Raw genomic sequence first — 13,762 nt, 5'->3', positions numbered from 1 at the left:
ACCTTCTCAGGAATGTTGGGCACTTTACATTCATTGCTTAATCTTTCAACAACTCAGTGAGGTAGGTGGTATATCCCTGTTTTACAAACAGATCAGCAGAGTACGCTTTCCTCTGTCCACGCAGTTTAGGTAATATGCTCAAATTTACAGAGGAAGAGATATATACAAAGTCAGGTCTGTACTTACTCCAAAGCATATATATTGTATCCCTTGTTGAAAAAAAATTAAATGTCCCCTTAAGTATATTTTATTAGTTATTTGCTTCTCCTGTTTCTGAATTTCTTACTCGAGGTGTGTTTACTTATGAGAACTGGCAGAAGAAGTGACTCACTCTGTGCACAGAGTAAACTCCGAGTCCGTGGTTCTCATTCACAGTAACTGCAGAAAGTCTGTATTCTAATTTAGGGCCACTTACAATGGATTCAGTACACATACTTGGTTTATTGAAAATGCCATCCTGGAATCTCTGGGTTTCCTTTTCAAAGAAAATTAAATCCCACACAATTTTTTACACTCTTTGCTTTGTGTTTGTTTGTTTGTTTTTTCAGATTACTGTTAGAGGATGTGGGCATGGACATCCCCTTTGAGGAGGGAATGCTGAGTCCCAGTGCGGCAGACATGAGGCCTGGTGAGAAAGCGTTCATTCATTTTCTTCAGCAGTGTTCTATATCCAAACGTGTTCATTATTCAGTGAGAAAACCATTTCCTGTGCATCCAACTTGTGATATCAGTGATAAAAGTGAAGAGAGGAAAAAAATATGTGTGAGGAAGGTGTTAGGCTTGATGTGGTTAATTTCAGAGCTGACTTGAATCATCACCTAGTGTGGGCCACCCTTTATCTACTGGGCCGTGCCTGGATCTGCCAATGTTTTCAGTTCCTGTGATAACTGGCTGCTGTTTATCATAATACCAAATTCTAACATCTAAGTTCCCCAAATTTATACATAAGTGTGAGAATATTAAAAATTAGCGATTTAATATTAAGGATGCTCAGTATCCTGATTATTAAAAAGGAAAAACAAACAAAAAACCCCAAACTACGCTTTACAACCCAAGGCATATACAAAAAGGAATTAAAAAATTTCAGTGGCAACCTGTATGACTCTCACTCTGTACTAGGTTCACTCCTTTGCACTGTACCAGCTACAGGATCATACCAAGATCCTGAACCCTGACATTATCAGTCAAGCCTAGAATTGAGAAAGAAGGGAGTCAATTTTTTATTTCTGTCCGAGTATTTAAAGTGCATTCTTCAAAGTACTAATCATGTGACATAACTATTCTTAAGTGTTCTATGGCCGAATAAGCATGGTAGCCACCGTACATCTGCTCCACTCTTCAAGGTCCACAATTCACGTGAATTGTGGGAATTCCCTGGCAGTCCAGTGGTTAGAAATCTGCACTTCCGCTGCAGGGGGCCCAGGTTCGATCCCTGGTCGGGGAACTAAGATCACACAAGCCACGTGGCGTGGCCCAAAAACCCCCCAAAATGTTATATACATAACATTTCTACCATCACAAAAAATTTCTTTTGGACAGCACAGCTCTGAGAATCCCTGTAATATGGAAACCCAATGTTTTACAAACTGACGGATCAATAGAAACATTTTTTCAAGTAATACATAAAAACATTACATGGAACACAGTTTAGGTGTTGTCTAGACAGAAAAAAAAAAATCTTAATGACAAAGAAACAGTGTCAGCTTCCTTAGGACAAGAGACAAGACTAGAGTTAGAATTCCAGAATTGATGGGTATACCAGATGGCCTTCAAAACATTTTGTGATAGGGAATCCTGAAATTGTTTTGTTAAGGTATCTCTCTAACATTGTTTAGTTGGGATCAACTTGGTTAAAAATGACTTCTCCAGCTCTGCTTCTGTTAAGTGAAAGGCTCTTAAACAGCAAGATGCATATTACAGTGAAAGAGTGGGAGCTAATTCCATGAGCCTTACACGAGGAGACTATCACTACGGTACAGGAACCAATGTCAAGCCATATTGGCATAAGAATTAATGAGTGCTTGATCCAGGAATGTAATCTGGGAGGGTACCTCAGTTTTATTACAAAAAAAAAAAAAAAGCCAAAGAAAGTTCACAACAGAGATGTCAGGAACTAAAGAGACGTATTTTGGGTTGTCTGTAAACATTACAGATAAAGTTTGTATCCTCCATTTCAGAGGAATAACGTCTCCATGAATCACTATAAGTTATGTGTAAAGCTTAACTGTTTTTCTTAAGTAATATGCATCATAAAAAATTTGATTCAGTAGTGTATCAATGTCAAGTTCTCAAACCTGAACAGGGCAGTTCTAAAAACTAGATCTCTGCTCCCACTTCCTATTTCTGCATGGCCAGGGCTGATGTAGCCGGGGCGAGCCAGTACTGAGGCCTGCTGGCCAAGAGTGGGGTCTAAATCCCACATGAGGACTTTTAGCAGGTGTGCCTTTGCTGAAAGGCCTTAAAACTGTTTTTCACTGGGGCCCACACCCACTGTTGGCAGCCGTGTGTATGGTCTAATAATGTTGCTCTTTATCTTCTTTAGAACCTCCTAATTCTCTGGATCTTAATGGCAGTCATCCTCAGAGAATCAAACTCACAGCCCCAAATATCAATCTGTCTCTGGATCAGAGTGAAGGGTCTGTTCTCTCTGATGATAACTTGGACAGTCCAGACGAAATTGATATCAATGTGGATGAACTCGACACCCCTGATGAAGCAGATTCTTTTGAGTACACTGGGCATGGTAAGTGGCCAAGTTGGCAAGGCCAAAGTTAAGTGAAAAGTGAAAGATTATCTAATCTTATCTAATGTCATCTAGGTGGCTTTAGGAACAAACCTCTCATTGTGTTGCTGGTGGCTCTTTTCTGTGATTTCTAGAAGCTTCTGTTTGTATCTCAGGTCATAGGTGGACATGATTGACGGTTTAGAGCTTGACAGAACAGGTATGGCTCACAGAGGTCATACATAGCCATCACTCCTTTGTTAAACCCCGACTTTATGCCAGGCCTTGTGCTTGGCTGGGGTTGTAGGGCCATGTTACGTGCTGTGTTACAAGTGTTACATGTAGGGCCATGTTACATGCTGTGTTATGAGAAAACTGGGACTGGGTTTGCAGAGAAAGAGAATTTAATCTAGAAGATAAAATTAGAGGTGGAAAAATTAGAGCTTACCGGTTTCTCTGTACAAGCTCCCACTGTCTGGAATGTTCTTGCCCACAGATCCTACCTGGGTGGCTCCTTCTCTTTATTCAGAACTTAATCAGATGTCATCTTCTCAGAGGCCTTCCCTGACCTCTGTAATCAAAGGCATTCCCCACACCACCACCTAGTCACTCTCTATCCCAGTATTCACTTTATTTTCCATGTGTCACACTAATTGAAATCGTATCATTTAACTATTTGCTTGCATCTCTATTTTCTTTCTCTTCCCACTAGAATGTCTGCTCCACAAGGTCAGGGACTTTCTTATGTTTAGTGCTATATCCCCAATAAAGCAGGAAGGAAGGAGGGATGGGACAGGGTGTGCTGGGGGAAAAATAAAAAGGAAGAAAATTGGGGCTTCCCTGGTGGCGCAGTGGTTGAGAGTCCGCCTGCCGATGCAGGGGACACGGGTTCGTGCCCCGGTCCGGGAAGGTCCCACATGCCGCGGAGCGGCTGGGCTCGTGAGCCATGGCCGCTGAGCCTGCGCTCCGCAGCGGGAGAGGCCACGACAGTGAGAGGCCTGCGTACCGCAAAAAAAAAAAAAAAGGGAGAAAATGAAAAGCTGTTGGATCAAACACTGGCACTCCTGATATGATTACCAGTCTTATTTTAGTTCTTTCTCTTGCTCAATGAAATTGCGTTTAAGAAATATATACAGATACAAAGCACTTGCTTTAAAAAATGGCATCATGTAGTTTCAGTTTTACAGGGTGGCATTCTCTGACTTTGTAGTATTTGAATTTGAAAGTAAGAGAATCCTGGCTACAGCTACTGCTTTGATACACTTTGAAAATGATTAAAAAAGAAATACCACAATTGAATGATGCCCTGACTTATTTAGAGCTATACTGATTCCAGCAGTTTCTTTCATAGAAGAACATAGTTATGAAATTAGGAGAGTCATCATCAAATTACTTGCATCATCAAATTACTTAAGTCAACCAATGGTCATTGAGCAACCAGGGCTATAACCACAACCAGCATAGATTCAGACCCTGCCTTCACAGAGTGTAAAGCTTTATTTCCTCAAGCTAAGAAAACAGGAAGTGGCTAAACTACTTGTATTACAGATGATCGTGTTTAAGTAGAGATTTTATATTGCATTTTTATCATGTTTTTGGATTTTTATAGTTATCAGGATATTTGACCCTGTAGGTTGAAATACACAAATAGGAGGTGAAAGGTCTTGAATTCATATTCTTTTCTGCCATCTCAGTCACTCTTCCCCAGCTACTCCATCCTTTCCAGCTGACCCCAGCTCTCCCAGCCCTTCTTCTGCTAATAGATCTTCAAGTGTAAAAATCAAGCATTAACTTAAAATCCCAGAGAAGACAGCTGTGGCAGGACCCTGCTCGCCCCTCCCTCTCCTCCCCCTGTGCTTTTCTGTTGCCCTGGAGAGTTGTGTCACACTACATCTGAACCTTTTCTTTTTATAAATAGTAAAACTGTCAAGCAAAGTGGTGGTGGCTGAGCAAACTGGTAATTAAAGCTGCCACTTGCTGACACAGTTCTTTTTATTTAGTCGACACAGTTATGCTGAAAGAACCAGATTAACAGCCACAACCCTGCTTTTAGGTCTTAAACTCAAAGGAGAGAATTTTAATGTAAGTTGAATTTTAAGTCCACCTTGATTTTCATATGAAAGATGTATGTTCAGACACTGTTTTAAAAACAACAACATTAAACACTGAAAACACAAAGTGCCTCTGAATAGCTATATTTTATAAACATGCAGATATAGATAACTGACTATAGAGAGAGAATACATTAGCGTCCCAAAGTACGAAATTAATGTTTGGAAAGCTGCATGGTTTTCTTGTTTGTTGTGTGAGCATTCCGAACTAGGCATATACATTCTAAACAAGATTGGAGTTTTTAAGGCACAGGCTTTCAAGAGTGTTTGGTCAGTAATTAATTTTATTTAATGAACACTTTTCACAGTGCTTACTGTGTGCCAGGATCTGTGCTAGGTGCGTTATAAATATTAACTATATTAATGCTCACGTCACATCTATGAATAGGTATTATGTTACCCCCAGAGGTTAAGCAATTCACCTAAGGTCACACAGCCAGTAAACGTCAGAGCCAGCATTCAAAACCTGAGTTGTTGTCCCCGACTCCTGGGCCATGCTCTCTCCATAAATATACTGACAGTGAACAGGAGGATCTTTTGCTAGGTTAGGCTAGCGCACCTGCAGTCGAGCCTGGTGACCCAGCCTCACATCTACATTCCCTTTTATCCAGCCATTTTGCGGTGACTTGAGGGCCCTTAATTTCTCAAGTGCTTGAAGGATGTTTACACCATTTGCCTGTTTTATTCAGTTGATGATCACCAAACATTGCTGCCAGGTTATTTGCCCACAGTGTGATTTTGCTTATGGAAAATTTCTGAAGCTCACTATCAAAAGATGTTAAATTAGTCTTCCCTCCCAAGCTATTTTTTCTTTAATAATTGTGTCCAAATGTCATTCAAAGTACCGACATAATTAAGGCTTGACTTCCTTTGATATTTAGAAGTGCCAAAGATATCAGAAATATGTAGATAGTGAAGGATTTAACAGGCCAGTCTTTCATATTAAGGGAGATCTGAGCTTTTTTTTTCTTTTAATACTTTATTATACTAATCCTATAAACTTAAAAATATCCAAAGGTCAGAAAATTGATGATGACCTATTTCTGTTTTCCAAACCAACCGCAGAGTTATTTTTACCGTAATTCAGGTCTCAGCAAAGCCATTTCATAAGGGAAATGGAAAAATGATAGAGAATTTTAGCCTGAATATTTCTGATAAGAACATTATAAGAAACACTTATGTGCTCTTATATTTTTTCTTCCTAGGCTAAGCGATGTTTAGTGACCTCGTTTAAGCTATCTTTTCTAAAACTAACCCCTAATGACAGACAGTTTCCTATGTGAATAAGATGCCCTAACATTTTTTCCACATAATCAGATAGTCACTTCATTTAACTTCCTTATCTGCAGTCTTCCATTATTTTCACAGCCTACAGGCAACCAGCTTATAAAATCAATTCCCTGTTTTAACTCTGCATATTAACTAGTCAAGTGTTAGGCTTATTCTGTTTTACCCACAAGCAACCTTATGCCATAATGATAATGTGGTATGAAAGGATGATTTTTTCCTTGTATTTTTGTATGCTGAGTTTTCACATTCAAATTAACTACGTACCTGTTGTCACCTGAAGAACTTTAAAGACTTTCTTAGCTGGGTACAGGATGTCTTTCCTCTAACAAGTAAAAGTGCAAACCCGGGGGTGGGGGGCAGAGTGTATGAAAAAATGGAAGTCGGAAGACCATTGAGCAAGTTACTCTTGTTGCCTGGGACTAAGACGTACCTAGGACTCTAACAATAGCAAAGAAGATGGAGAAAGCCCGTGTTTGAACCCCGGCTATGCTCTTTCCAACTGTACTGAACTATACTTCAACAGGAAAAAAGTAAAGAATTTTCTCAGTTTGTGATACTGGCAAAAGATGAAGCTGAACTTAAGCTTCGTTCTGTCAGGAAGGGTCCCTAGAAATATGTTCACATCATTACATGCTTTTGTAAAAGTTTGAAGAAAAAAAAAAAAGAAAAGATTATTTTCCTTAAAAAGCTCCCTCCCCCCAAAACTATATACACTTCAGGCTCAAACAAACCTGAATCCACATTGGATACTAAGTGACATAAAAGGGAGCGATGAAAGGTATCTTAGGAATGAAAATTCAAAGCTAGTTTGTAAATCTCTGGGTATTTAGCATAATACTAAACATGTCTTGAACGATGAGTGTCATTTAGAAAGCACTCCTCCTACAAATGAAATTAGTAACATTCAACCTAATGTTCTCTAAATCAATAGTCTAGATTAATACACAGCATGTCCAGGATTCAATTATGCCTAATGTTAGTGATCAAATATGTCACGAATAATACCTAACCTCATTTTCTTCCTGGGAGTGATTTCTAACATTTAATACAAGTAAAGAGGCTCTTTGGCTTAAAAAAAAAAAAAAAAAAAAGTTCAAACATAATGAATGTCTTTTAAGGCATTTTCAGACTGTTCCCATTATCAGTGCAAGATCACAACATAGAAAGCTAGTCCCCTTTACAGATGTATGTCCCTGCTGGAGGCCATGGCTGGCCTCATTGCCTCATCTTTTGTTAGTCTGTATGATCACCAACAGTGGACTCTCCACCGTGATCCGTTAGCACAGGATATTCAGGAGCCTGTGTACTAAATCTTCTCACCAAAGGCAAAAGAAAATGCTCAAGTTGACTTCTCCCCTGTGTACCACGGCTTAATTGACTTCAACAGTCGCCAGGGAGAAAAGCCTGTTATTCAGAAAAGGAGACAAAGAAAATCAAGCATTTCTTAGTGAAGAGAGCATGAGACCAAACATTAAATTTGGAGGGCCTGGGGATAGAGAGTTAAATGAGACCGGAAAATTTTGCAAATAGTGAGAAAATGATAGCAATGGGAGGACGGTAATTTATAGTTGTAGCAGAAGAATTTTTTTTTTAAAGTAGTTTTCTCATATTTTTAAAATTTAATTTAAAATTTTTTATTTTATTTCTGGCTGCGTTGGGTCTTCGTTGCTGCACGCGGTCTTTCTCTAGTTGCGGCAAGCGGGAGCTGCTCTTCCTCGTGGTGGGCGGGCTTCTCATTGCGGTGGCTTCTCTTGTTGTGGAGCTCGGGCTCTAGTCACGCGGGCTCAGCTATTGCGGCACATGGGCTTAATAGTTGCAGTGCGTGGGCTTAGGAGTTGTGGCCCACAGGCTATAGGGCGCACGGGCTTCAGTGGTTGTGGTGTGCGGGCTTCAGTAGTTGTGGCTTGCGGGCTCTAGAGGGCAGGCTCAGTAGTACTGGCACACGGGCTTAGGTGCTCCACAGCATGTGGGATCTTCCCAGACCAGGAATTGAACCTGTGTTCCCTGCATTGGCAGGCTGATTCTCAACCACTGCGCCACCAGGGAAGTCCCAGAAGAATTATTAAGTTTGGGAAGATCCATTAATTAAAGGGAGTAAAATAAAGCTACTTTTACTTCCTACTAGCTTAGATTGTTGACTTCCAGAATTGAACACCTTAAGACAATGTACTGAACCCCTAGCTCTTATATAACTTTATTTCATTTATATCAGTCAGAAGAGGTGGGAAAAGGAGGAGACATACCAACTTGGCCATGCTTTCTCTGAAACATTAGGAGTAACATTTGATAAAAAGGTCCAGCCTCGAGCTTCTTTTTATTGAAGTATAGTTGATTTACAATGTTGTGTTAATTACTGCTGTACAGCAAAGTGATTCAGTTATACATATATATATACATTCTTTTTTTTGTATTCTTTTCCATTATGGTTTATCACAGGATATTGAATATAGTTCTCTGTGCTATACAGTATGACCTTGTTGTTGATCCATCCTATATATCATAGTTTGCATCTGCTAATCCCAAACTCCCACTCCATCCCTCCCCTGACCCCTCTCCCCCTTGGCAACCACCAGTCTGTTCTCTATGTCTGTGATTCTGTTTCTGTTTCACAGATAGTTTCATTGTGTCGTATTTAAGATTCCACATATAGGTGATATCGTACGGTATTTGAATTTCTCTTTCTGACTTACTTCACTTAGTATGAGAATCTTCGGGTACATCCATGTTGCTGCAAATGATACTATTTCATTCTTTTTTATGGCCGAGTAGTATTCCATTGTATATAAGTACCACATCTTCTTTATCCATTCATCTGTTGATGGACGTTTAGGTTATTTCTATGTCTTGGCTATAGTGAAAAGTGCTGCTATAAACATAGGGGTGCATGTATCTTTTTTGAATTATAGTTTTGTCTGGATTTATGCCCAGGAGTGGGATTGCTGGATCATATGGCAACTCGATTTTTAGTTTTCTGAGGAAGCTCCATACTGTTTTCCACAGTGGCTGCACCAACTTACATTCCCACCAACAGTGTAGGAGGGTTCCCTTTTCTCCAAACCCTCTACAGCATTTATTGTTTGTAGATTTTTTAATGATGGCCATTCTGACTGGTGTGAGGTGATACCTCACTGTAGTTTTGATTTGCATTTCTCTAATGATTAGTGATGTTGAGCATCCTTTCATGTGTTTGTTGGCAATCTGTATGTCTTCTTTGGAGAAATGTCTGTTTAGGTCTTCTGCCCATTTTTGGATTGGGTTGTTTGTGTTTTGGTTGTTGAGTTGTATGAGCTGTTTGTATATTTTGGAAATTAAGCCCATGTCGGTTGCATCATTTGCAAATGTCTTCTCTCATTCTATAGGTTGTCTTTTGTTTATGGTTTCCTTTGGTGTGCAGAAGCTTGTAAGTTTGATTAGGCCCCATTTGTTTGCTTTTATTTCTACTGCCTTGGGGGACTGACCTAAGAAAACATTGGTATGACTTATGTCACAGAATGTTTTGCCTATGTTCTCTTCTAGGAGTTTTATGGTGTCATGTCTTATGTTTAAGTCTTTAAGCCATTTTGAGTTTATATTTGTGTGTGGTGAGAGGGTGTGTTCTAACTTCACTAATTTACATGTGCCAGTCTCAAACTTCTATGCCAAACTGAATAATAATGCTGTTTTTAAAAGTAAACTGTAGGAAAATGTTTGTGTACATGTAGACATACTTTTAAGGTAGGAGTGTAATGTCCTTTCTTACTATGATACAACAAGCAAAAAGCATACAGACAAAAACTGATAGATTCAACTATATAAAAATATATTTCTATTTGGGAAAAAATCACAAATTCAAAAACTAAGCACAAGGCAGGAAAATAATTGCAGTATATGACAAAGTTCTGTATAAAGAACTCCAAAAAATCAGTAAGGACCACAATAGGCAAAGGATTTATCAGGTGCCTCCCTGTCAGTAAGAGAAATATAAATAACCAATAAACAATAATTCTCACCTTCTTTAATAATTTAATATACATTAAAACAACAAAGAGAGAAGTTTCACCCTAAATTTTCAACAATTAAAAACTTCGATAACCTCCAGTGTTGTTTTTCTTTTAATAAATTTATTGATTTTTAAAATTTTTGGCTGCATTGGGTCTTCATTGCTGCACAGGGGCTTTCTCTAGTTGTGGCGAGCGGGGGCTATTGTTGCGGTACATGGGCTTCTCATTGCGGTGGCTTCTCTTGTTACGGAGCACGGGCTCTAGATGCGTGGGCTTCAGTAGTTGTGGCACGTGGGCTCAGTAGTTGTGGCGTGCAGGCTCAGTAGTTGTGGCGCATGGGCTTAGTTGCTCCGTGCATGTGGGATCTTCCCGGACCAGGGCTCGAAACCATGTCCCCTGCATTGGCAGGCAGATTCTTAACCACTGTACAACCAGGGAAGTCCCGCCAGTGGTTTTAATAGTGTGAGGAAATAGGTACTTTCAGATATTTTGGTGTGATATATTCAAGGCCAGAAATGCTCATAAAGCCTTTCAGTGCTTAGACCCTCTGACCCAGCATTCCATTGCTAGAAAGGTAACCTATAGCAATATGTGCACAAAAGAGATAAGACACCTTTACAGAGATACTTATTGCAGCAAATTCTTTATAAGGAACAACAACCCATAAAATAGAATAAAACTAAATTTCCATTGCTATGGGACTGATAAACTGAAAGACATCAGTAGAACTGAATACTCTAGGGCTATTTTTAAAAATGAGCAGGGTTTATATTCACTGAGATGAAAAGAAGCCCATGCTGTGTTATTAGGTGGAAGCACATTGTAGAACAGTACATACAGAACATGCAGAAGATAGAGATTAATCATACTTTCCGGGAAAAAAAAAAGTATGTTTGTGCCCATGAGTATAGAAAGAAAACTACATATCAAACAAAAATGAGTGAGAGAGGCATTGGTGATTTTTGCTGTTTCCCTGAACAATTTCTGGCATCTTCTGATCCGCAGTCAGATGTGCTATCCATCGCACCGCTAGCCCCCACCCAATAATTTCTGTATTGCTTGTACTTTTATTAACGTGTTTTATTTTTATAACAAAGAGAACAGAGTATACAAAAAAAAAAAATTTTTTTTAACAAAGTAGCCTCAATTAAAGCATGCAGAAAACAAAACAACCCCACACAGATCACCAGGGTCAACGTAGAGCAGGCCAGAAAGTCCCAGACAGGGTGAAGAGGGGTTGGTGGATGGTGAGTACATTGCAGAGAAGAGCAGGTGTGTACAAGAACCTCAGAAGACAAACCCGCATCAGAGCCCAGTGGGAAAACAGGGTCCTGGTAAGGGAGCGGAGAGGAGCATCTGAGGGTCCTACCCCACGTGGGAAGGGAGAAGCAGGAAGGGATCCCAGAAAGGGAGCCCAGGGCAGATGGATGGATTTGCATAAGTGACACAGTGCTTGATCTGAAACCAAGGTTGCTGCTTTCCCGTCCTGAGTAAGCTGCAAGCGCTGGTGGGAATGCAGAGAAAGCCAGAGTGATTGCAAGGCTCTGCAGGTGGTAGTAGCTGTTGGTGTTGGCATAAAAGGCTAGGATTGCTTCCCAGCTGGACTCCATTTTGCTATTCTAAGTCACAGGTAATTACACACGTTTGAATTTGTCTTGCGGGATCTTCTGGAACATAATGGCTCTGTGGTGGCTCCCTTACAGATTACCTATACTTCCAGGAACTTGTCCAAGCTTTATTTATCCACTCACCCTCCCAAGTTTCACTGAGGGCTCTGTGCAGGGTTTCAAGCTAAGTGTTGAGTGGGTTGGTGGAGGCAGATATTAAAGATGATTCTGGCACAATTTCTTAGCCCAAGGAACTCACTGCCTTATAGTAAAATAAATGAGAATGAGACAGTTACACATTCAAGGTACAATGTGATAGCTTAGAAGGGTAGAAAAGGTAAGGGTCTGATTGTATTTGCTTCCTAACTCTGTGACCTGAGGTAGTTACTTCAGAGTTTTTGCATTGGTATTACAAGTGGAGTATAAATCAAAGGTAATTTCTCATGAAATGGAAACTTAATGATAACATCTGAAAGCATTATTGTGATATCTGTAAACAATCCTTTCTTCCAAGTCACTTAAACATACATAGAATAACCACTGTTAAATTCTACTAGTACTTGAAGTAAAAATGGAAACAATTGTTGCTTATTCTTTTAAGAAAACTGAATATGGTTGCTTTTTTCTTGATGCACAAGAATGGGTAGTAAATTTCTCCCCCAAGAATGCTCAGTGGGCTTTTTCATTGCCTTGGGCACCCGCAAGTAAGAGTCTTGTGAATTTTTGGCCTTGGAGCACTTCTGGTCTACGAGGTTGTTTCTCACTTACTGTAAAACCTTTGTGTAGCATATTTTGAAAAATGTATAGGAAGTAATATCGAATTAATGTCCAGATGCACTCCCAGTAGAGAAGGGGATTCAACCCCACTGTAAGAGTCTTCGAGTGGGGGTCTAGGCTGGCGGTATCGTCAAGATACTGAGCTGAGGGCCCCCAAAACACTCTGAGCACTCAGGATACACCAAGAAATGTGGCGCAAGGAAGATAGGGCCTGATGACTAGCCTTTCACCCCATCAGAAAGACGTGCAGTCTACAACTTATATGATCAAGGATGAGTTAGCACCAGCCTATGCCCCCTTGGACCACTACAGACACAAGACAGCTCTAGCTCTTTTCCTATCCCCACCCTCCGCCTGGCCTTCACAATGGATTAGTTGTTCAGTCAGTCAATCAATAAGACTTCACTGAGTGTCCTTTATGTGATCAGGATGGTGTCAAGCTCTATCATAGTTGTACAGAACAGGGAGCTCGGGTTGACTCTGCCAGGAGGTCGCTAGTTGCTGAACTGCCTCACCTGTGGAGGTCTTTCTTCTTTATCCCTGCTCTATGCTTCATTTCCAGAGGATCACACAGCCAACAAAGATTCTGGCCAAGAGTCAGAGTCTATTCCGGAATATACGGCAGAAGAGGAGCGAGAGGACAACCGGCTGTGGAGGACCGTGGTGATTGGAGAACAGGAGCAGCGGATTGACATGAAGGTCATCGAGCCCTACAGGAGAGTCATTTCTCATGGAGGTAGGTGAGCTCTGCAAACCTGGGAAGCAAGCAGCGGGGCGGCCATACAGTTATTATAAGAAAACAAAACTAGGGTTCTCTGCAGCATGACGTCCCAAGACCCTATTAGGCAGTCAACGTTCAGGGCACTGTAGAGCTGAGCGTATTATTTCATACTCAATTCAATGAACACTGGAAAGCTTACTATGCAAAAGTAACTTTCCAATGTGAAAAATGCCTTTCGCACTGCATACCTGATAGCTGTCATCTTCTGGGCAAATTTCTTGAAAGCCATAGTCGTCCAATTTAATAGTGTGTTTGGAATTCATATGTTGTAGGGTTTAACTGAATTGTTTTCAAGTCTGTTTTCTACATGGCCTGCAGTAAGAGGTGCTTTTAATTCCAGACCAATCCTTGCAATCCTCTTCAGAAGCTTTAGGAAATCTTTTTAGTCTTAGCCTGGTCCTTTTTTTCTCCCTAGTTGAAGTTTGCTTTTCTATAAACTCCATTACATCTACGCCTATGACACAGGCATAGATGTAATGGACACATCTATGACA

At 40.3% G+C, this 13,762-nt stretch overlaps 2 protein-coding genes across 8 annotated transcripts in view; one reads left to right on the top strand and one right to left on the bottom strand.

Moving 5' to 3' along the window:
- PRUNE2 (prune homolog 2 with BCH domain) overlaps positions 1 to 13,762 on the top strand; it is a 375,414-nt gene that overhangs the window by 324,519 nt on the left and 37,133 nt on the right. For all 6 annotated transcript variants that reach the window (XM_073806228.1, XM_033858188.2, XM_073806229.1 and 3 more), the window contains 3 exons: positions 549 to 628; positions 2,543 to 2,743; positions 13,050 to 13,223. In XM_073806228.1, coding sequence (XP_073662329.1) covers positions 549 to 628; positions 2,543 to 2,743; positions 13,050 to 13,223 — 455 coding nt within the window. The remainder of the gene's footprint in view (positions 1 to 548; positions 629 to 2,542; positions 2,744 to 13,049; positions 13,224 to 13,762) is intronic.
- Positions 11,169 to 13,762, bottom strand: part of GCNT1 (glucosaminyl (N-acetyl) transferase 1) — a 197,354-nt gene continuing 194,760 nt past the window's right edge. For both annotated transcript variants that reach the window (XR_012332567.1, XR_012332569.1), the window contains one exon: positions 11,169 to 13,242. The gene's annotated coding sequence lies outside the window, so the exon portion shown is untranslated. The remainder of the gene's footprint in view (positions 13,243 to 13,762) is intronic.

This window comes from Tursiops truncatus, chromosome 6 (assembly GCF_011762595.2).
Source record: "Tursiops truncatus isolate mTurTru1 chromosome 6, mTurTru1.mat.Y, whole genome shotgun sequence".
NCBI lineage: Eukaryota > Metazoa > Chordata > Mammalia > Artiodactyla > Delphinidae > Tursiops > Tursiops truncatus.
This window is presented reverse-complemented; position numbering and strand designations above follow the sequence as displayed.